The 22,975-nt window shown below is 41.6% G+C and overlaps 1 protein-coding gene across 1 annotated transcript in view; it reads right to left on the reverse strand.

Annotated features, from left to right (window-relative positions):
- PLCL2 (phospholipase C like 2) overlaps nucleotides 1-22,975 on the reverse strand; it is a gene marked incomplete at its 3' end in the record, with an annotated part of 188,077 nt that overhangs the window by 67,220 nt on the left and 97,882 nt on the right. The window contains exons 2-3 of the mRNA XM_080715692.1: nucleotides 5,446-7,932; nucleotides 2,659-2,862 (exon numbers count right to left, since the gene is read on the reverse strand). Coding sequence (XP_080571818.1) covers nucleotides 2,659-2,862; nucleotides 5,446-7,932 — 2,691 coding nt within the window. The remainder of the gene's footprint in view (nucleotides 1-2,658; nucleotides 2,863-5,445; nucleotides 7,933-22,975) is intronic.

A 22,975-nucleotide genomic window follows, 5' to 3' on the forward strand; every position in this document is an offset into this window, starting at 1 on the left:
TTTTTTTGTGTGTGGTACAGAGAATGAAACCCAGGGGCTTTCTACCTCTGAGCTACATACCCAACCCGATTTTTTAGTCTTTTTATTTTTTTATTTTTTTTATTTTTTATTTTTGGTGGTACTGGGGTTCCTGGAAGCCCTTCTACCTCCGGGCTACACTCCCAGACCTATTTTATATTTTTGAAACAGGGTCTCTTACGCCAGCGTGTTTGGTTCGAACCTGCGCGATCCTCCTGTCTCCGCTTCCCAAGCGCAGGGATTACAAGCGTGCGCCACCACGCCCGGCGTCTTTTTATTTTTAAAACAGGGTCTCGCTGAGGCTGTCTGTAAACCACAATCCTTTGGTCTCTGCCTCCTGAATGCTGGGATTACAAGCGTGCACCACCATGCCCAGCTAATTTCACAATTTAAAGCTCTTAAACAAGCTAATATATTTGATCTCATTCTTCTACAATGAGACAAACCAAACGTGAAGTCAGATGCAAATAAGAGTTTATAGTGTTATATCGACCAGTCCAGGAAGAGGGAGGAGCAGGGAACCAAGGGCGCTGAGCAATTTCTGTGCCAAATATAGTTGCGGGTAAAGGCTTCTGTGACGGTAAGGGGCTTCAGTGAGACCCTGAGAGACTGGCATGATCACACTCCTGATTAGCACTCAGCCCCAGGCTATCATGCTAGCACCTGCATGGGGACTACGGCCCATCCATCAGGAAGTCCTGTGGAAACCCTTACCATGAAGAAATGTCACTGCATGACTGCCTCAGAAACCAGTGGGGCATCGAGGAGGGTAAACCATGTTAGGTTTTGATCAACAAACTAGGTCTATGATTTAATTTGTGACTTATGCTAAAAAAAATTAAAAAGCATCCACAGGGCTGGGGCACGGCTCAGGGTAGAGCATTTACTTGCATAATCAAGACCCTGGGCTCCATCCTCAGCATTACTAAAAGAAAAATTTTAAAAGTATATTCTTCCCATAAAACTTACCAAGTAGTCTGGCTAAGAGCATGAAAAAGCACTTTAATTTTTCTTCTTTTACCCCTTTTTACTATATTTCTTTCTTTCTTTCTTTTTTTTTTTTTTTTTTTTTTTTTTTGCGGTACTGGGGATAGAACCCAGGGGCATTCTACCTCTGAGTGACACCTCCAGCCCTATATTTTATTCTTTATTTAGAAACAAGGTTTCACTGAGTTGCAAAGGGCCTCAGGTTCCCAATCCTCCTGTCTCAGCCTCCCAAATGCAGGAACTGCAAGCATGTGCCACCACGCCAGGCTCTTTTTACTATATTTCTATTTCCCCCACCCCTAAGGAAATCCTAGCATATGTTTCCTGTGTCGATCCTGTCCTCACCCCTTTACCTCCCCGTGAACTGGATGGATCCCCAGAGACAGGGGCTATTCATGTCCGCCTTCGCGGCCCCTCTGACACCAGCACGAAGCCTCACTCAGGGTTTCTGCAGGGTGAATGCCACTCTCTCCAGTTGGTCTGTGGTTTCCAGTGTTCAGTCCCCTGGATCTCCTGTGTCATCATGAAGCCCAATAGCAGGGAATTGCAAGCATCCGCTCCAATGTGTGGCTACTGCAGAGAAACCTAGGGAACAGCTCAAAAATACTTTGCAAAACCGCCAATGAACTGATTAGTTGCTTAAAACATGGCGTTCTTCTGGCTTTACATTTTCAGATCTATTCATCCAAAGACGGGGAAAGTATTTCCCAGACCGTGTTCTTTAGAACTTCTGTTTTGGGAAATAGGAGTCCATTGGTCAAGTCAACGTGTGTCATACTTATCACCCTCTAAGACCTATCATTTAGAACACAGCAAGGGAATGCTGGCCTCAAGTCTTTTTTATTTTCCTATAATTTCATAAATCCTTCTAAATTGCAGCTTTCAGACCAATTTATAAAACAGTCAAAAAGTGTCACTGGTAAAGTATATGATGCCAACCCTGTTTTCTCTGAGCACAGCAAGCCACATCATAGGACACCTATTGTTCTGTGACCTTAGCTTGTGCTTTTAGAGTAGAAGAGGTAGTGCCCTAAAGGGTGACGGGCTGGCTGGTCCAGGAGAGGAAGGTCCATCACCACCCTTAACCCTGACAGGCTAGGGAGACACCGCTAGCGCACCAAGTGGGTCCTGACAACTTCACCTACATCAGGCTGACCATGAAATGGGTGCGGTTCACCCACTGAATTCTCCTTCAGAGTTATCACAACGTCCACATGAAGGTTAAGCTGATTCCAAATACAGGTGTCTGCAGCTGCCGTGGGGAAGGAAACCTCCACCCAGCAGAGTCACGTGATGGCGGCACCGTATCCATCTCAAACTCAGTTTTTTTTTTTACAAAATATAAATTTCTCACCTTTTCTAGTTTAAGAGATAAAAAATAAATAAATCAATGGTTGGCTAAAAGAGGAAGTTAAATATGTACTACATATAGGTAGAAAATACAGCAGTCTTTAGAGGTCAATTCAGATATGGTCCTTCGGAAGTTAGTGCATGTTTAATTCTCTGAGTCCTGCTCCCTAAAACAATAACAAAGCATGAAACTTTCAAATACAGCAAGGCAGGGGGAAGTGTTTTCCAACATAGGTAAATGGAGCTCCTGTCTGCTTTAACGCGCGTCTCACCAGGGCACGTGGGAGGGCCCACAGGACTCACCATGTCGTAAGTGGTTACGATCTTCTTCAGAACCTCAGGCACTATTCCCTGCAGCTCCATCGTGGGGTACGGCTCGCTGAGATTCAGGACCACCAGCGGGGTGTTATCAGGCCCCAGAAAGCGGGGAGCCACCGCCAACATACACTGCATGAGATTGGCCACCGAGGAGAGCCCGCACAGCTCCTTGAACGACACCACCGCGTTCTGTCAAAGGAGAGAAGGAGGTCTGGGTGACTAACCAGAGGTTTGAATTTCTCACGGACAATCTACTTCTTAGGTCTTGGTTATTCTGGAACTGCCTGATTAAAAAAAAAGTTTCTGGCAACATTATGACAGAATTGGCTAATGATTATTTTATCCTTGGGGGGGGGGATGACTGTTTTCCAAAGTAAATACAGGTTTAGACATTTGAAATACCAACTTATCAAAAGTACTGAAAATGCAAATAAGTCAAATTCTTCAGAAGGGCAAAGCGGCTTTCAGATCAAAGTTCTTAGTAGTGCCAATGTAATTCCGAGGGGAAAAAAAGGAATGGCTTCTGGCTTCTGCATTCAAAAAAGGTAAAAATGAAGGGGAAAAAATCACATACACCAGACATCCAAAAAAGGAAAGTGATATCTGTGAGGCAGCCATGGGACTCTCACACCTGTTTATGTGGCTGGAATCTGAGGACACTGATCTTCGCTGGGAGTGTGCCCAGCAGGGGCCATGTTTCCCCTTGGCCATCCGCTGGCCTCCATGCCGGCCCTTTCCTACTCACCAGAGGCATGCCAATACAAATCCATTAAAGGAAATCCTCAACCCTGTAAAATGCCATAAACTGCCATTCGTGTGTGTGTGTGTGTGTGTGTGTGTGTGTGTGTGTGTGTGTGTTATTGGGGATTGAACCCAGAAGGGTTTTTACCATTGAGCTATGCCTCAGCCCTTTTTAATCTGTTTTTTTTTTTTTTTTTAACAGAGTTTCACTAAGTTGCCCAGGTCAGCTTTCAAGCTGGTATTCTTAGAGAACTTACCAAGTGCTGAGCCAATCGAAGCACATTTATTACACATGACCTCATCAAATTCTCCCAACCAGCCACGTTATGAAGGAGGAATCTGAGCCTTCGCTATAACTGAAGGTCACAGAGCTGGTGAGTGAGGTGAGCATGTCAAGATCGCCCTGACATGGGCTGATGTGAAGGCCCACGCCGGCTCACTGTGCTGTGATAACCGCCCGGCTCTAATCACAGCTCAGTCGGGCTTGCGGCTCCAGGGCCACGTGGGCACAGTACACGGCCACGAGGGGCAGACTGTGGCCCTGCAGGCCTCGAGCCTTCTGCTCCCAAGTGCCCTGACCCCGGGTATTATTGGGAATAAGCAACACTTTAGTTTTACATTTCAACATTTCATTTGTATTAATATTGCTTTAAGCGTGAGCATCAAACTATATATCATTTTGCGCAGAATGCTTTTGATATCGACTGTGTATAGACACCAGTGATCTGTGTGGGGTCTCCCGTCACTCCATCACACCTCGCTGCTTACTTTTCTTCACAGCCTCTGCCTGCACTGAGGTCGTCCCGTCTGCTTACTTGCCAGCTTACTCTGTCTCCTCCACCTGCTGCCTACTCTCATCCACAGGAGGAACTTCCAGAGGCAGGTGGTCCATCTGCTGGTCTCGCCGCATCCTCAAACCAGACTGCATGTGCACGCTGCATCAAACATCGCACTGCTGCCTGCTGGGGTCAGTGCAGACGCAGGCCCTGTAAGCGCTCATGCTCCGACTCGGCAGGGCCCCAACAAAATTCATAGCAAGGGCCACCAGGCGGAGGACAACGTGGCGTTCTGGGAGCTGAGCATTTACCCAACCATTTATACCCTTAGAAATAGGTAAACCCTTTATATTTCAGCTTTGCTTTTACCTTGAGAGAAAGAAAATAAGTGTATCTATTGTGGGAAGGCCTTATTCTTCCTGAGGTATCCACAGAATTGGTAGATGGGAAAAGGATGTTTTCTGAATCATATTTTCCTACTGGTGTCTTGTTCATAATAGTCATTTATAAAGAAACAAACAACAAAGGCCCTATCACACACGTGGCTCTTCTCACACACCGTGATGGGCTATGGTCAATACCTCTGTACGGCAGGCCCATGGTGTCTACTTGTACATCACTCACAGGTCCCCGTGTGGACAATCCTTAACTATATACATAATCCTGATTGCTTGCAGTCCTTCTATGTTTCAAAGATAATTACTATCTTAGACTGTAATAAATAGAGATACCATATGTCTCTTGATTAAACAATTAGCTATCCTCTAAAGTCAAGAGGAGGGTCTATGCAAACATATTGCCTCATTCAAGAGCCTACTCTCTTCCCGGCATGACAGCTTCATAAGAAAGGTCTGGAATGTGTCCCTTTTACTTTAACCTATACACTTCTGTTTTGATAGGTCAACAATTTGTGTTCCAACCAAGGAATATTCAGAAATATCAGATATTCCCACACATACCATTAGAAAAAAATAGAAAAATGATAATTAGTCATTGACAGGAACTGAGATGAGCCTGTGTAAGGCAGCGAGCAGTAAGACTCCTTTATTCTAATATTCAATTAATTCTCTTCAGTAACTGAAATTTCGGAAATTTAAATGATAAGAAATAAGACGAGTAGTGAATATTCTAATAACAATTAGAGTTTACAAATTATTTAAAATCAATTATGCGGTTGTTAAAAAAAGACCAATATGTTTATAAACCACGGACACGGACTGAGTAGACCGAGAACACACATACACACAGCACGTACCTGCATGTTCTCTCTCAGGTCTGTGGCATCCCGGATAGGAGGCTGGGCATTCTTGAACACCTCGTCTACAGTTTTAATCCACAATGTTCTCAGAGATGCATATTCCCTGGATTTTTTCCCTTTTCGCACAGAAAGGCCCCTTTTGTGAGGCTTTCCTCCCCCTCTCCGGTTGGTAATGGCCACATGGACAAACAAGGATGCATGGGTGAGGACCTCTCCAGTCAAGGACTGCAGGGGGACGTGGCGATAGCCGGTCTGTAAACACTCAAAGGGAATTGTGTACTGACCGATGAATTCGTCCCCGATGTAGTCATCGTCCAGGACCACGAAGCGCACCATGGCCAGCTCAGGGAGGTTGATTTGAAATTCAAAGCTTTCATCAAAAATAGGAGCATCCCCATTCTGGTTGACTGTTTTTGTCCTTTGTTCTGCACAGTCGGCAGGGATTCCGTGGATTTCCACGTAGACATAAGGATCCACCACGTCACCTTTGGCACCTGATCCTTTGGGCTTGGGAAAGTTCTGTCCACTGATGATTTTAATGTGAAGAAGCTGAGGTGAGACTCCCGGGACAGAGTCTTTTGTGTTGGCGCTGAAGAAGGAGACTTCCTCCCTCATGATGGCGGGCCGAAGCACATAGCCACAGTTTCCGTTCTGCCGGAACCAGCCAATATTCAGATCCATCATCAGTCCCGGCGTCTGAAAGTTCATGGCTACTATCTGACAACCGCATTTCCAAAAGTCTTGAGGGTTCATGTTACTGGAGTCAATTCTCATCGGGCTAGGAAAGACCCTAGCTAGAAAACGCTTGTTATAATTCACAAAGTCCCCTGGATTTTCATTGGCGTATTTGCTGGCCAGCACTTCATTAAATGAGCAGACTTCCCAGTACTTCTGAACCTGAAATGACACTTGAAATTCTTTGAACTGAACCGACTTACAGATGCTGACCAGTTCTGACAGTTCTTTGCAAAGCTGAAATCGCTTCACGGGCACATTGTTAGGTTGGTCCACATTTTCCTTCCCCATCCGCTGGGACATTTCTGCTCCTTCGTCTTCATCAGTAACATCGCCTTCGACTCCAGAGCAATTGGAGGACAGCTTCTTTGCCTTAATCAGTATTTTCCCCTTCAGGACATCCGGGGATGGTAGATAAGATTCTTCAACATTGGGTGATGTTGTATAGAGCTTGTCTCCTAAAATTTTCTTCATGTGTTGAACCATTACCTTCTGTTGTTTAATAGAACAGTGGTTTTCTAAACACAAGATGAGAGGATACTCTGAAGCAAAGAATGCGTACTTGTTAATGATATCAATGACGCTGCGGAAGACTATCTGCGAGGTCATAGTGTGGCCGGTATAAATTACAGGTTCATTGTCGGGCCCATCCCATACATCTAATTCAACACTCCGGCAACCCATTTTCAGAGCTCGAATGTATCCTGTGATGTCAGAGGGACCTCGGAACTGATCCTCTATTAAGTATGTATTATGAGATGAGTTTATAAAGTAATGAGACAGAGGTTGCTTCATATCCTGACAGACCTTCTTATGCTCGGGATCAAATATATAACAGTCAGGTGACATAAGGTAGTTAGTGAACCCGTCTATGGAGAGCCAGCCTTTTTCCTGGCCCTCTTTGGATGGCTCATATTTATGAATAATTTCAAGGCTTATTTCCTCATTTATATGTGCCACACCCTGTTCTGCCTCGAGAAACATCATAAGGTCCTTGGTATCAAGGAATTCTTTATTGCTTGAAAACTGAACTAAAAGGAAGTAAATTTCAGGTCTAGTACAAAGCTCATGGAAAACCTCAATAAATTCCTCCTTTGTGACTTCTGTACCAGATTTTTCTTTCGATTTGTGCAATTCTTTGAACTTAAGCTCGATTTTGCTCGTTTTTAAACCGGGGTTGAGGTTCCTGATACACTGCACGGCGTTGCACAGAGTTATATGTCCAAGGTTATCTACATCAATTTCACTAAACATTTGTGAAACCCAAGAAGTCCTCATGTTGTCTTGGCTACTTTCTAACATATCAAGTGTATGTTTTCCATAAGAGATTAGGTACCGCAGTCCCGTAACCCAGATGTTTGCAACATCTGCAGAGTTGGCAACCAGATCGAGTGACTCATAATTCTCCCCGTAGATGACTGAAAACGCACAGTCTTCAGATATCTGGTCAGAAATGCCGTTGCTGCGGAATATGTCTGTATTTTTTCCTGTTCTCACTTCCTTGATGGACTTAATATCAATCTTGGCTTTCTCAGAATCCTTCTTCGATGGCTCCCACCTCAGGCTCTGCATGTCGGCATCCAGTAGAAAATACCTGTGGTAAATTCTAGAGTTGGAGCGAACCTTTTTGAGTTCTGAGCCCTCTACCATTGAGTTGATACAGTCGCTGGCACTGCTGATCTTTTTCTCTGTCGGCATGCTGCTGAAGGACACTGTCTTCTTCCGTTCCCTTTTCTGTTTTGTACCATCCTGGGAGGAAAGGAAAATATCGTATAAGGATAACAAAAACATAGGTGTCTATGTTCAGGAACAGGAATTAAAATTAAACTTCCCTGAAAAAAAAATACTACAAGGACTTCCTATTTTCGGTCCTGCGATGAATGATATTCATTCTTCTCTAAAGCTCAGAAGTGACCTTGGTTTTCAGCTATTTTATAGCCTCATCTAAAGCTCAGAAGTGCCTTGTAGCTTAAAACCAACAGGTAGGAAATCATTCCTGAGGAACTGCAATTCATGTTTGTCAAGGAACACAGTTTTAATAACATACAATAAAATGATATATACAGAACTGGCTATATAGTCTCCAGGGCCCATAAAAAATAAAAATCCAGGACTCCTTGCTCAAAAATTATTAAGAATGTCAAGAAGACAGTAGAAGAGCATTAAGTCACCTGTAGAGCCCTTCTGAGTGTGGTCCTGGACAACCACACAGGTCATATGTCCACGAAGCAAGTCCTGTGTATATATCCCTACATCAGTGTTTGCAATGGCTTGTTATCAGACCACCTTCCTCAGAGTCATCTGGACTATCTACAAGATCCCTAGGCCCAGAAATCAGCTCCCTGTGCATGGTGGCCATGGATTTGCCTTCTTGTTTGCACCCCACACGATGGTGTGTACAATGAAGTCTGAAAACTATTTCCTAGCCCTTGCAATTCCTATTCCTAAGACGTTTGGACTATTTCTGGACCAGAAAATGCTAACCATGAACCATAAAAGTGTGTGTTAAGCCAGGCATGGTGGTGCACGCTTGTAATCCCAGCACTTGGGAGGCGGAGATAGGAGGATTGCACAGGTTCAAAGCCAGCCTCAGCTACTGAGTGAGGCTCTCAGCAACTTAGTGAGACCCTGTTTCCAAATAAATTATAAAATAGGTCCGGCAGTGTAGCCCAGAGGTAGAAGGCCCCTGGGTTCCATCCCCAGTACCACACACACACACACACACACACACACACACACACACACACGAATAAATAAATAAACAATAAAGTGTGTGTTAAATGGAGAGACATAGGAATTGAGCAGAAATCCCTGGCTCTTTGAAGTCCCATAGTAAATTAGTTATGGCCCCAAATACTTCAGATAGATTTGATTTTACTATTACAGTTGTACTGAGTGTGAGAAAGAGGTCTGTATTATAGACAAAGCTACTTCTAAAATTCTTGAGTTGGATTTATTAAAACTTATGACTGTGTACCAAGCTGATGCTGAGGACAGTCACGAAGGACTTCCAATATGAACAGCTTATTAACATGACAGTGAAAAGCTTCAGGCAGCACCTATCCCTGAAGAAGTCCGAATCACCAGTAGTACACTCCTTCACTGTCCTGCACAATGTAACATGTTCTCGCTGAGAGATCTTAGATCCACATCTTTGGGTGTATTAAGACTTCCCTTGTATAGATGCCTTTACTTTTTGGGGAAAAAATTTTGTTTGAAATGACCTCAAAGCATAATATTTTACTTTCACAATTTTAACTTAAAACACAACATTGCCTTTGAGGAGGTGTATGAAAGTTGTAATAAATTTTCACTTAGTCACTGTATTTATAAATAAGGAATAGAAGTGAGAGTTGGAATTATACAGTTTTCATAGCAATAAAGAAAAGAGTATTCAAAATATTATATGGAGGTAATTCTGAGTTTCCTGCTCTGGATAGAATCTATTTTGAATAAAATCTGTATAGTTTAAAAAGCTATTATGCTATTCTCTCTATGTCTGAAATTTAAAACCACTTTTACTTTTTGACTAGCTATAGTTCCAAAAGTAATTTGCAGTAGGTAATTAAACTTGAACTTTAAATCATATGGGTAACATTTCCCTCAGTTTCAAAATGAACCATAGAGGCATGTGTGATTTGAGTGCCAAGATAAAACATAAAAGCCACCAGGCAGAATATTTCTTTATAACTGTGTTCTCAGAACAATCAAGTGCAAAAGATGTGAAAACTGTACTAATTGTATCTATAAGATATATTGTATTATACCATTTCAAATCCCCAAAGCATAGATGGTATTCTATCTATTCAAGTAAACTGGCACAAAATTAAATTTATAATCAGCCATGCATAAGGGCATGAAACAAATGGATAAATTTCCCATTTTTCAGAATGAAGGATCTCTTTACTTCTGAAAAGACACGTTTACCTTTAATAAAAGCAACATACTAACTCAGTAAGGGAATTTTATAATCTTTGTACATTGTGCTTCAAAGTGCCACTAGTAAAAAAGAGTCACAAAGATAAATGGAGTTGTTTATCCATTGATCCATTAAAAATATATAGCAGCTTCTCAGCATTGTAAATTTTATTCTGCCATTTCACATGCTGATTAATATTCTACTGCCACTTTCTCATTTGTTACAAATGACAAGTTTCAAATTCATAGGTCATTTCCTTACTGAGAGGGAAAAGACCAAATAGCAAAGTAGGTTAAGAACACACCCGGCACGCACATGCTCACACACACACGTTTGTGGGAGGGGAGCAGCTTAGACACCATGCTGCCCAGGTTTCCACTGGTGACTTCTGGTGCTCGATAGCAGACACACGCACATGGCGGCCGGAGAGCACGGGCTGGTGTAATGACAGCAGGGGCACCTCTCACCAGAGACTTCCTGTCTCTTCTTCCCCCTCTGTCTGCTATTGCCTAAAATAATCCCGTCCTCCCCACAGCACACCAAGGCCCAGATGGAAAGATCTGCTACTCCCTCCTCACTCTCAGATAAGGCTGGTAGAAAGTACAGAGGCTGACAAAGAGGCCAGGCGTGAGCGTCACTACATCACTAGACGGACCAGAATCGCTGGTGTATACAACAATAAGAGAGGTGGAAACACTGGGCCCCCAGGCCCAAAGGAAAGGGAGGACAGAAGCACTCATGTGGGAGGGAGGCAGAATTTGGGGTTCAATGGCAGGGGATTGGGCCCCAACCATCTAACATTCAGAATCTTTATCCTACCTACTCATCTCAACCTGGCTTTCAGTCTTCAGCCGGCAGCAATCAAGCTGAGTTGGAATCTACTTTCTGTGTTACCTTGTAATGCAAGTTAGTTTAAATTTAATACTGAAAAGTATTGAAACTGTATGTACCATGCAAATAGTTTGTCTGTCTGTTTACTGGTACCGGGGATTGAATCTAAGGCATTCTACTGCCGAGCTACACCTCAGCCCTTTTTATTTTGAAATAGGTTCTCCCTAAGTTGCTAAGACTGGCCTCAAATCTGTAATCTTCTTGTCTCAGTCTTCCAAGTACTGGGATTACAAGTGTGTACTACCGTGCTCAGCTTATATATAGTTTTTAACTAAGAAAGAGTAGATGCACCTAACTAACCGGCACTAGTCACTTAGCCAAAGAAAAAGAAAGCATAGGTTTCTGTGCAGGCATTACAAAATACTTTAAAAAGTAGTATAAGTAATTTCTCCAAAAGCTGGACGTTGTACATGCAAGTTAGTGCTCATCACCTACTGCTTCTGGGTAGTGAACACCAGATGAAAACCCAGTACCCTGGGACATTTCTGCCACTCCACAGGTACTTACATCAAGAGAATGAACAAATAAAAAAGGTCCAGAACAGAAGAAAACCAGTTATAAAAATAATTCCATATCAACCTGGAAATTTTATATTTCCCGATAATCATAAATTTTAAAACTAGGCAGAAGAGTAAAGAGTAATTTATTCAGTAACCATCGCTTACTTACAGAATAACAATTTTGTGCCAGGAATGGTTTTAGGTAATGTCAAGAACTAGAAAGACGCTAAGAAAAAATTTTTGCATCATAGCAGAAGAATGTTGATGGGATTTAGTGCCCCAAATAGAAATAGTCATGTTATGCATTATTATTGAAGACACACATACTTCTAAAAAATATCTACTTTTTTTTTAGCAGAAGTTTTTCACTAAAAATAGAACGTCGTTGAGATATTAAAGAAGTAGCAGCAAATTCACAAACGGGCAATTTCGTACATATCATCCTGGAATGAGGGAACAAGCAGTTGAGCCCGTTTCTTCCACTGGTGACACAACGCTCGGCCCTGGTCTAACCGATCCGGCTCATTCTGAGAAGAGATTGACGACAGGGTTGGAGTCTTGTCTGCGAGTCCACAGAGAGTCAATGCCCTGATAGAAGAAAAGTAATTCCTGTTTCTTACTGCATTTCTTTCGTATTTCTAGGCAGATTTGTTTATACTTTTCTATTCGATTTTTCCTCAGTAAGCATCATGAGAAAATGATGTATCAGTATGCATGGAGATAGCCAATACCCTGGCAAAACAAGTCCAGGCACTGATTCAGGTGTACAGGCAGGCTGGGATGCCAGGGTGGTGAGAGGGCTATGGTATGAAAACAAAGCAGCCCTTTATCCTCTGGTTTGTTCCAAGTCCAGCTGTTTCGTTTGAATTACAAGTTAACACTAAAGGGTCAGTGACCTGTATGTTTATGGGGGAAGGGGTCTAGAATTAATGAAAGGTATAGGATCTCTATGTTTATTGAGGGGTGTCTAGAATGAAAGAGAATTGAGAAATACTGGATTAAAGATATTTCTGTCTTTTACAAAAAAGAAAGAAAAAGAAAGAGAGAAAAAAGAAAGAAAGAAAGAGAGAAAGAAAGAACTTGAGGTCCATTAAACCAACATGGCAAGGCCTGACCTTTCTTCAACTCGATAACAATAACTCTGAATTGAAAGAATAAGCCATGCAGAGCATATCACGGTTACCTTGAAACACTTTTCCATACATCTTTACAACTTGAATGTGCTCTCCAAGATAAGCAGAAAGGAGGGAAAAAAGGAAGGAAGGAAGGAAGGAAGGAAGGAAGGAAGGAAGGAAGGAAGGAAGGAAAGAAAGGGAGTGAGTCTGGACCCAAACAGTCACTGTGGGGGTCATTTTATAAAACAAGATGAATTGAAGGAGAGTAAAATAACTTGAAGGACAGCTAGATATTATATCTACAATATCATAATTTTTCTTGTCCCCATCAGAGATCTTTTGTAACAAGGCAACACAGGGAAATGAATCCCAAAGAACGATAAGCCCATTCAAGGAGAAGAGGTGGCCGCCACAGCAGTCCACGGGAGGAAATCAGCGAAAATTCAAAGGAATTCCCAAAGCCAAGTACAGGCCAGTGTACCAGTTTAGAGTCACTGGGAGCCCCAGACACAGGATGACTGTCATCACTGGTAAGTCTTCTCCGTGGGTGTGCCTGAGAAAGACGGGGCACAGCAGGAGACAGCGCCCCTCCAAGGGCTGTCTGTCAAGACAAAAGAGGCCAGAGGCTGCTGGGGACAGCATGAGCTGCCTGCTTCTCCAGCTTCCTCTCATATGTAGCGAAAGCTGGGAGCCACTGGGGGAAGGTGATCAGACCTCTGCCAGGGCGCTAGGAGAAGGCTGGGGGCAATATCCATCTGTCTCTAGAGCCAGACAGGTCCACTGCCCCAACAGGGAGCAGAATCTCTTGGAAGCTGATGTCTGCACTACTAAAAGCAGAACTCTGCTATAAGCAGGGAAGGGCAGAAAACTATTTCCTACCTGAACTTAGCACAGGTACAGGCAAAGTTTGGCTGCTACGCAGAGCAGGGCAGAAATAATGAGAAGGCCCCCCCATGGAGACCCAGGTGCCATAGTGCTGCCCGAGATGAAAACTGGACCAGGAGGACCAAGAATCCCTGGGGTCCCAGTGGAAGCCTGGCATCAAGGAGCAAGCGATCTACCACTGAAGGAAAGGGAAGATCCCTCTCTGGCATTCGCAGCTAACAGCAGATGGTAAAGCAGAGACACTAAGTAAACCCTTCAGAACCTTATGCCCCACCTGAACACAAAGGGCCAGTGACCACTGGTGGAGTTAAGGATCCGGGACTGTTAACATAAACCTTAGAAGACAAATAAAAGATAATCACTTCCTGGGGAAGAATAATAAAGGATAAATACTCCATAGGATTGTAAAGAAAAATTTAAGGCCATCTAAAAAGGAAATGTTAAGAGACAGGAAAGAAGAAAACTATACAACTTATAGAAATAAGTAACAGAATTTTATTAATAAAAACAGTGAATCAATCACAGAAAAAAACCTCCTACTCATAGCTTTGTGAAATATCTTTCTCTATACCAAGGCAAAGCAAACTAACTGAACTGTTTATACACATTTTGGTTTAGAAATCACCCACAGAAATATCATGGGCCACAAACTGTGAGCTAGCTTTATATGTCCTCTGTAAAAGGTCTGCTTGTAAAACAGGCTCAAAATAATACCACAACCCTCTCCATACGTTATTTATTTATATGTTATTTATAGTACCAATTTCAAGCTGTAGTATGATAAAAAAATAGTTCATATTTCAAAAGAACTTTAAATGCTGCCTGGACTTGTGTACATCTTTCACTAGACCTTGTTAAACAAAGGTTTTTCAGACTGAGATTTATCTCTTTGTGAAAGAAAAGCAAAAAGAAATACTATCATAAATATGTAACTGGAATACTCTCATTGTTTAGAATTTGTTGAAATTTAATTTTCCCAAAAGAAACAGAATGAATAGTGCTCCCTCTGGGTGTTATTTAACCAAGGTCATGTCTTAATGCACCCAGAGAGGTGCTGGGCACAGCCAGATAGATGCGGTGCCCAAGATACACTAGAAAACTGTCAAAAGAGCCCGAGGCCCTCGCAAAGGAGACTTCAGATGACTGCATTTCCACATCTCTAGGGCTCAAGTAAGTAACCCACTTCTCAGTCTTGTATAACTTTAAATCCCAGCAATTTAATTATAATTATTATTCCATTCATATATAAGCACTCGCATATAAAGAGTACAAAATTAAAGCAAAGATCCTCATAAACCCCATTATGTTTATCTAAAAAAATATAATAAAATGAGCTCTCGCCAAGCTCTTTGTGATCAGAACTACTCAGAGGATTTCTTCTACTTCATATCCCATGTCAAGATAAATATAAACCTATAGCATTCAAAACAGCCACAAGTAAAGAAAACAAATTTCCAATTTCTGCAAAATGAAGCTTTCAAGGTCAGGTCAAAGCTACCGAACCATTTGATGTTATGGGTTGTACTTGCCTTTAAAATAATGCGGACTTTAATTATGAAATCAGAGGACCGCAATTAAATACAATCCCACTTTCACGACAAAGCTACTGGTGAAACACTTCTACTACTACTGAAATATTTATTCAAAGTCAATTTACAAAACCATAATCTACACCTGTGTCCAATGTAAACTGCAATAAAATTCAGCAGCTTTCTCCAGTAAAAAGAAAACTTGGTAGTAAAAGTAATGGGTTCCTATAAATTAGATTTTATATTTCAGTGAAAATGTTTGATGCAAATGCATTCAGTGGCCTCATTTTATGTGAAAACTATCAGTGTTTTTTAACTGTGTAGATGGTAATTTCAAATTTAGCACATTATAGAGCCCACTTCTATATTATGGAACTACTAGAAAGTGTGGTTACATAACTTTAATTGTTAATAACTTTCTAGTAAATTGTACTGAATTTTAAAAGGTGGATATGTTGAATCACATAATGTGACTGCGTGGGTCTAAGTGTGATCAATGCTCAGAGTAACTTCTCAATCACTAATTTTTCTTCCCTAAACTGCTGGTTCTTTATTATTTCAGGATAGCTCAGGAAGAATAATTTATTTTTCTAATCCCTAGATCTGGCACTGTTTGGAGGTTAAAGAAAAAATGTGCTAATCCAGGGGTAGTTAGGAGCCAGAGGAAAGCGTCATAGAGATCTTTCCATTTGTAGTGAAGTGATTGCCTTGTGTCCAACCTACCACAGGGAATGAACAGTAGCTCCTTCAATCAGAAATTTTAATAATTCCACTGTGTGTGTGTACTGGGGGATTGAATCAGGGCATTCTACCTCTATGCTACATGGCCAAATCTATTTTATTTTATTTTATTTTCTATTTTTCAAACAGGGTCTCACTAGGTTGCTGAGGCTAGTCCCAAACCTATGATCCTCCTGTCTCAGTCTCCCAAGTATTAGGATTACAGGCATGCACTACCACACCAGGCTTCACAATTTTTTAATTAAAAATTTAAAGAATATTGCCCTATTGAAAATTTATTATGAAGTCTATTTTTTTCTATCTTACAGGAAAACGCCTTCTTTTGGAGACCTTTTTATGGTTATATTATGCATGTGAAATTTGTGTATGTGTGTGGGGACAACTAGATAAGAAAAATAAGAAAAGAAACAAAATAATGAATCAGATAAAAAGGAAACACGACTCTCTGTAGCATGTTCTTTTTAAGTTTGGAGCCATTCATGGGCCCACACAAGTCCAGCCCTCAGTGCTGCCTGCCTCTAAATTCACACAGTATTTATAGTCCTCATCCTATAATTTAACACTTAATGATAGTCGTATCCAGTTCTTTAATTGTTTTGTGTGGGTTAGTCTTATCTCCTTAAGTAGAAAGCGAACTTTTTAAGGGAATGGGCTTTGCTTTGTATTACAGAAGCCTTTGGCTGAACCAGCCCTAGCAGTCAGAACAGTGACTCCTTTTAAGGAATCCATAATTTCAGTAAGGCCAACGATTGCCTTGGAAGTATCAAAAAGACAAAATCAGCTAATTTTTAGCTCAATGAAAATGACTGTTTATGTAAGGTGTATTTGTTTTTGTTTAAAAGCAGAGATCATTTTGTTGTTTCTTCAAATTAAATACAACAGATTATATAACCTTGATAGTAAACAATTCAAAAAGAATTTTATGAAAATCTTAGTACAAGATGGCTTTTAGACAAAAAATAATACAAAGACAAAGTTGAAAGTTTATAGCAGCTCAGATCACAATTGCCAAACTATGGAACCAGCTGAGATGTCCAGCAACAGATGAATGGATTACAAAACTATGGGCTATGTACACAATGGAATTGTACTCAGCCCTAAAGAAGAACAAAATTATATCATTTTCAGGGAAACGGATGGAACTGAAGAACAGTATGCTATGAGAGATTAGTTAGTCGCAAAAAGTGAAAAATTGGATGTTTTTCTAATATGCACAAGATGAAGGGAGAGTTCTAATACTCACAAGGGAGAAAACTGGAGATAGGAGGGACTCCAGACAAAGGAGGAGAAACCTTAATCAATGAAGAAGATGACCTGCCTGGGAGGGGGTAAGAGGGAAACACCAAAAGGGACATGATCAACAAACTTATCAAAGTCAACCACTGTGCTGCGCACAGGGAGGGGGGAGGCAAAGGGAAAAGGGAGGGAACTGGGGGAGGGTTGAATCAGCCAATGAGTGCTGTGTGCACGTAAACCTCTTCCACCCTGAATTTCATCAAGATGTATGATTACAATGCACCAATAAAATAAAAAAGTACAAAGACAAGTCAATTATTTAAGATATTTTCAGCCTTGAATGTTAACATTTTATCTATAATACTTATCAGGAAATAAAGTAATTATAGTTCTATATTAATATTAGTCAATATTCAAATAACTAGCTTTTAGTAAGTAATACAATGTTCAGTGACTACTAAAGGGCTACAATGATGAAAATCTGTTGACAAAACTAAAGTTTAATAACACACCCTTTATGCTTTGAGTTATAAATTGGATCTCTACCTAATTCCTTAAATGTCTCTAAAACCAGCTCAGGTGTCTCCCTGCCTTGCTTCACCAGCCCATTTGCACCTGTGGTCCCACTAGCTGAACCTTCTGGCCTGGGAACTAGTTATCATCATACACATAGCTCAAGTTTGTCAATCACATAGGTACTATACACTCAGCAATCCCATCACATGACTATTATCATGACCTGTTCCCAGAGAGACGAGGTAACCTGCTTACAGGTGTAGGTTAGAAGCACTGAGGCTAGGATAGAACAGCTAATCAGGAAAGCACTGGGCCCTGGCAGAGATGATTCCAGCCTCACCACGGGGAGGCCTACATCTCTCTAATCCTTGAGCAGCAACCCCAGCTACACTTACGCCCTGTGCACTGCTATCATTACAAATATTAATATAACAGTTGCTATTTCTGTCAGTTATAGAGTGCTCTCCACAACTGTACTAGAATAAAAGTTCTGGTTCTAAGACAACTTGGAGGTAGGTGTGGCCACCTTCATGTTTTATAGATGAAGGGACTGAGGGCTTAGGAAGCAGTGTAATGAATCCCAACACTCACAGCCAGGCTGGCACAGCACCAAGGCCTTCGGTCTCTCTGCAGCCCTGCTCACACACTGCCTCCTGCTGCCCGGGCCTCCAGGATCTGGAGGCCAGACTTCAACACAACATTGCCTTTGTCAAGAATCTACTGCTGTGTCTCAGCTGTTCCTCTGCCCGGCTTCCCAGACCCGTATCAGTAGCTTATACCTCCCACATTTTCCTTTTCTTTCTAAATACTAACACTGTTTATAGAATCTGTGAACTGTCCTTCCCCAAATGGAGCATTCACTTCTATGAAGCTCACTTTTTTTGGTACTGGGGGTTAAATCCAGTGACATTCTACCTCTGAATTACACCTCCAGTCCTTTCTATTTTTTGTTTGTTTCAAAACAGGTTCTAGCTAGGTTACTAAGAGTCTCACTCCATTGCTGAGGCTGACCTTAAACCTGCAATCCTCTTCCCTTACCCTCCCAAGTACTGGGATTACAGGTGTGAACCATCACACAAATTCATTCATTTGCTTACTGAATCCTTCACTGAGCCTAATGCCAAAATACACATACAGATGTCCAATATACCATTAAAAAGAGCAGAATTATGCTCACTGATTTAAAGACAGAGTCAAGTTTTAGTAATATGACCTTCCTTTCACAGCCCACAACTAAAATGTAAAAAATAAAGTGGTTAAGCCAGTCGTGGTGGCGCACGCTTGTCATCCCAGCATTCAGGAGGGTGAGGTCAGAGGATCCCGGTTCAGGAACAGTCTCAGCTACCTAGTGAGGCCCTCTGCAACTTAGTGAAACCCTGTTTCAAAATAAAATAAAAAATGGGGCAGGGGGTGTAACTCGGAGGTCAAATACCTCTGGTTTGATCCCCAAAACCACAATAAAATAAAGTGGTTTAAAATATAAAACTCCAAATATTAGATTTCAGTGTATTATATGAAGATTAATCATAAAAAGTTTAAAATTTTAATTGTGGCAAAATACACAGCATAAAATATAAATACACAACATAAAATTTACCACTGTAGTCACTTTTAAGTGTACGGTTTACTAGTGTTCAGTATGTCCTTACAGTTACTATTTGTATATTTTTTCTATCCTTTGATTTTCAACCTATTTGTATCTTTGAACCTAAAATATATAGAGCATATAATTTTATCTTTTTTTTTTTTTGGTGGTACTGGGGTTCCTGGAAGCCCTTCTACCTCTGGGTTACACTCCCAGACCTATTTTTATATTTTTATTTAGAAACAGGGTCTCCTAAGCCAGCGCGCGCGGCTGGCTTAGAACCTGCGCGATCCTCCTGTCTCCGCCTCCCAAGCGCGGGGATTACAAGCGTGCGCCACCACGCCCGGCTAATTTTATCTTTTTTGTTTAAATCCAGTCTGACTTTCTCTGCCTTTGATTGAATCAATTAATCCCTTAACCTTTAATGTTATTATTGATATAGCTGGATTCATATTTGCCATTTTACTCTTTCTGGTCCATACGTTTGATGTTTTTGTTCCTTTATTCTTCTTTCGTGTTTTCTTTTACATGAAGTTGGTGAGGTGTATTTGAAATTTGGTAGCACGGGGCTCTTCAGTGACCCTGGCAAAAGCAGTAAGATCTCTCGGGGGAAGTGACTGTGGTCAATGGAGACTGACAGAGAAGTAAGGGATGGAGAGAGAGCGTGTGGACCACTTTGTGAAGACGGAATCAGGGAAATGAACTGGGAGAGAGAGTACGCGTGTGTTTTTGATTTTTGGGTTAGCAGCAATGGAGCAGATTTCAATGTTGAAGGGATTTATTCAATAAAGAAGAAAAATTAGGAGAGCAGAGAAGATGGAGCATATTTCTGAAGGAACAAAGTCCTTGGTAAAGCAAGAAGGGATGGCATTACAATTGGCTTTTATCAAAGGGTAGCTTTTGAGATGGATCCTGATAGAAAGTAAAAAAAGGAAGGGAAAGCCAATCATAGAGAACAGTTAATACCAACATCAGAGATATTAAAATTTTGAATTTTTTTTTGCAGTACTAGGGATGGAAGCCAGGGACATTCTACCTCCAAGCTACACCCTCAGCCCCATTTTTCTTCTTTATTTTGAAACAGGGTCTCACTAAGTTGCAAAGGGTCTCACTAAGTATCTGAGGCTGTCTGCGAACCATGATCCTCCGGTCTCAGTCTCCCGAACGCTGGGATTACAAGCTGCACCGCCACGCCTGGCCAAAATTTTGAAATTCTGAAAAGCATAATGGGGCATGAGGGCAGAAAAAAGGGAAGCAAGAAAAAAGAGGCTGGATGTGAGCTGTAGGGCAGAGCTCCCCGGAGAGGAGTCAGCAGCTCACTGGAGAAGTCCTCTTCAGCCTGGGAGCACGTGTTCCCTTGCCACGGAGAGAACAAATACAAATGTGTACAAAACTGATAATAATGTGCATTTTTCCTATGCGGGCAAACACAACTCACCACCTGTTTCAAAAGGTCAACAAATGGAAAAGGCCTCACTTTTATAACTTTAAGAATTGCCAGCTCATTCATGTAGGTATTTATTTTGTTTCTGCCTTAATAATCTAATAAAACTGGGCTGCAGCATATGCACTGTTCAACTCTTAGAGTTTGTCAGCCCCTCCCCCAAATAACTGCATGAACTCAGATTATTGCTTGAAGGTTTACCATTTAAAACACCAGAGAAGGGCCGGGCGTGGTGGCGCACGCTTGTAATCCCCGCGCTTGGGAGGCAGAGACAGGAGGATCGCACAGGTTCGAAGCCAGCCACACTGGCTTAAGAGACTCTGTTTCCAAATAAAAATATAAAATAGGTCTGGGAATGTAGCCCAGAGGTATAAGGGTTTCCAGGAACCCCAGTACCCCCAAAATAAATAAATAAATAAACCAGAGAAATCTGTATACTTTTTTGGGGGGGTGGTGGTACTGGAGGTGGAACCCAGAGGCTTTCTACCTCCGGGCTATACTCCCAGACCTATTTTTTAATATTTTATTTGGAAACAGGGTCTCACTACATTGCTGAGACCCTCACTAAGTAGCTGAGGCTGGCTTTGGTCCTCCTGTCTCAGCCTCCCAAGCGCGAGGATTATAAGCGTGCGCCACCACGCCCAGCCGAAATCTGTATACTCTAAAAAATAGTTTTTAAAGCTGGGTGCAGGGCCACATGCCTGTAATCCCAACTACTTGGAAGCTGAGGCAAGAGGATCACAAGTTCAAGGCCAGCCTGGCCGGATTAGTGAGACCTTGTCTCAAAATAAAAATGAAAAGAGCTGGTGGTCTGTCTCAGTGGTAGAGTGCCCCTGGGTTAACACCAGTACTGAAGAAAGAAAAAGTATTTAAACAGAATTATCTCAAAATGTTGTAATATGTTATTGCAATTCACTTTTCTTGATTATTGAAAAAAACTAAATTAGAGTAAATTCTAAACCAACCGCTTCTCTGCTTGGTGATATTATATGCAAATAAAAGTTTCCTGACACAATTTATTTGTTGAAGTGGAACAGATATAACCCTGCATATACTTGGCTTAGAGCACCAATATCTGTCTGCTGTATATCATGCCCATGGTAAGCTCCATTTTTTTTTTTTTTTTTGTTAAAAGCCACACTTGGGTTAAGAAATCAATAAAAATGTCAATGCCTGGTGGCAGGAATCCAGAAGACTCAAGTGATTAATCTGAGGCATTTGCAGACTTGAGCAGTGCCAATTTGGATTGCAGAGGTCCGGTTTTGCCATTTTCCTGAACCATCATTTACCTTTTTAAAACCACAAGTCTCTTTCAAATTAACCAGCTCATCAAACTAAAATGAAAAGCAGTTTTAAAACCCAGTAAAATCTCATCAGTAATGTATTTTAAATGACATATGCTGCCAGTGACTGCCAGTGACTGCTTCTGTGAACCCTGGGTCACTGTGTCTGGCCCTGATTGCTTTAAGTCCAAACTTCTGAGAGAAAACTGCTCCGAAGGCACAATTAACTCCACGCAACAGGTATAACATTCATTTTAAATACAGTTTCCTGAACACGGCTCATGTTTAAAAAAAAAATACAACACAGAAAACACTATTAATAGGCTCTCTACGGCATTTTGTATAGGCTATAACCAAGACGCTCAGAGAATCCTGCAGAACACATACTTAAAACTTTAGTTTTGAGAGTTGGAACCAGAAGGGCTTTGTATTAATATGCTCCGGGAAGCTGGTGAAAGGAAATAAATTACAGGCATTTATAAGGTTCCTTTATATTTTATATAAAGGGATTATGATGTAAGCTTAAAATGCCACATTTAATTATACTGCATTTTATTATATTTAAGCTGCCCAGAAATAAAACAAGAACTCAGAGTCTACCCGCAAAAAATAAATAAATTAATTAATTAATTAAATATGTCATAACACAAAGAACTGTACTAGGAAAACCAAAATGTATGGCCACCCTATTTGAAAGTGTCTTTATTAGTAATGGTAAGTCCCTAAGTGGTCAGGCATTGGGAACCCAGGTACAGGCCAAGGATTATCTCTGCTTCGGGGGATGCACATAGGCATCTGGTCTGTGGACACGTCCAATGTGCAGACCTCACCTTATCCAGTCTGAAAGCTCATCCTACCCAGGCCAGCCTCTTGTCTATACTTGCTGCCTTCAAGTGGGTGGTCAAGCAGCTCTGAGTACCACTGAACCAGCTCGGTCCTTCTGACTGCTTCTTGTTTGCTTCCTGAGGCTGCTACGGTTCTCCCCCTGCTCTGCCCTTCACGGTGTTCACCTTAACCAAATCTCTAACCTACCTGGCTAGAATGGAGTTCTTAGCCAGCTTCTAGCTTTTGATTGGCATGGATTATGCTCTCATGAGATGCCACCCTGAAGTCACTGGCTGGGCTCACCGCCCACCTCTGGACATTAT

Source organism: Muscardinus avellanarius (genome assembly GCF_963383645.1).
Source record: "Muscardinus avellanarius genome assembly, chromosome: 18".
Lineage (NCBI taxonomy): Eukaryota > Metazoa > Chordata > Mammalia > Rodentia > Gliridae > Muscardinus > Muscardinus avellanarius.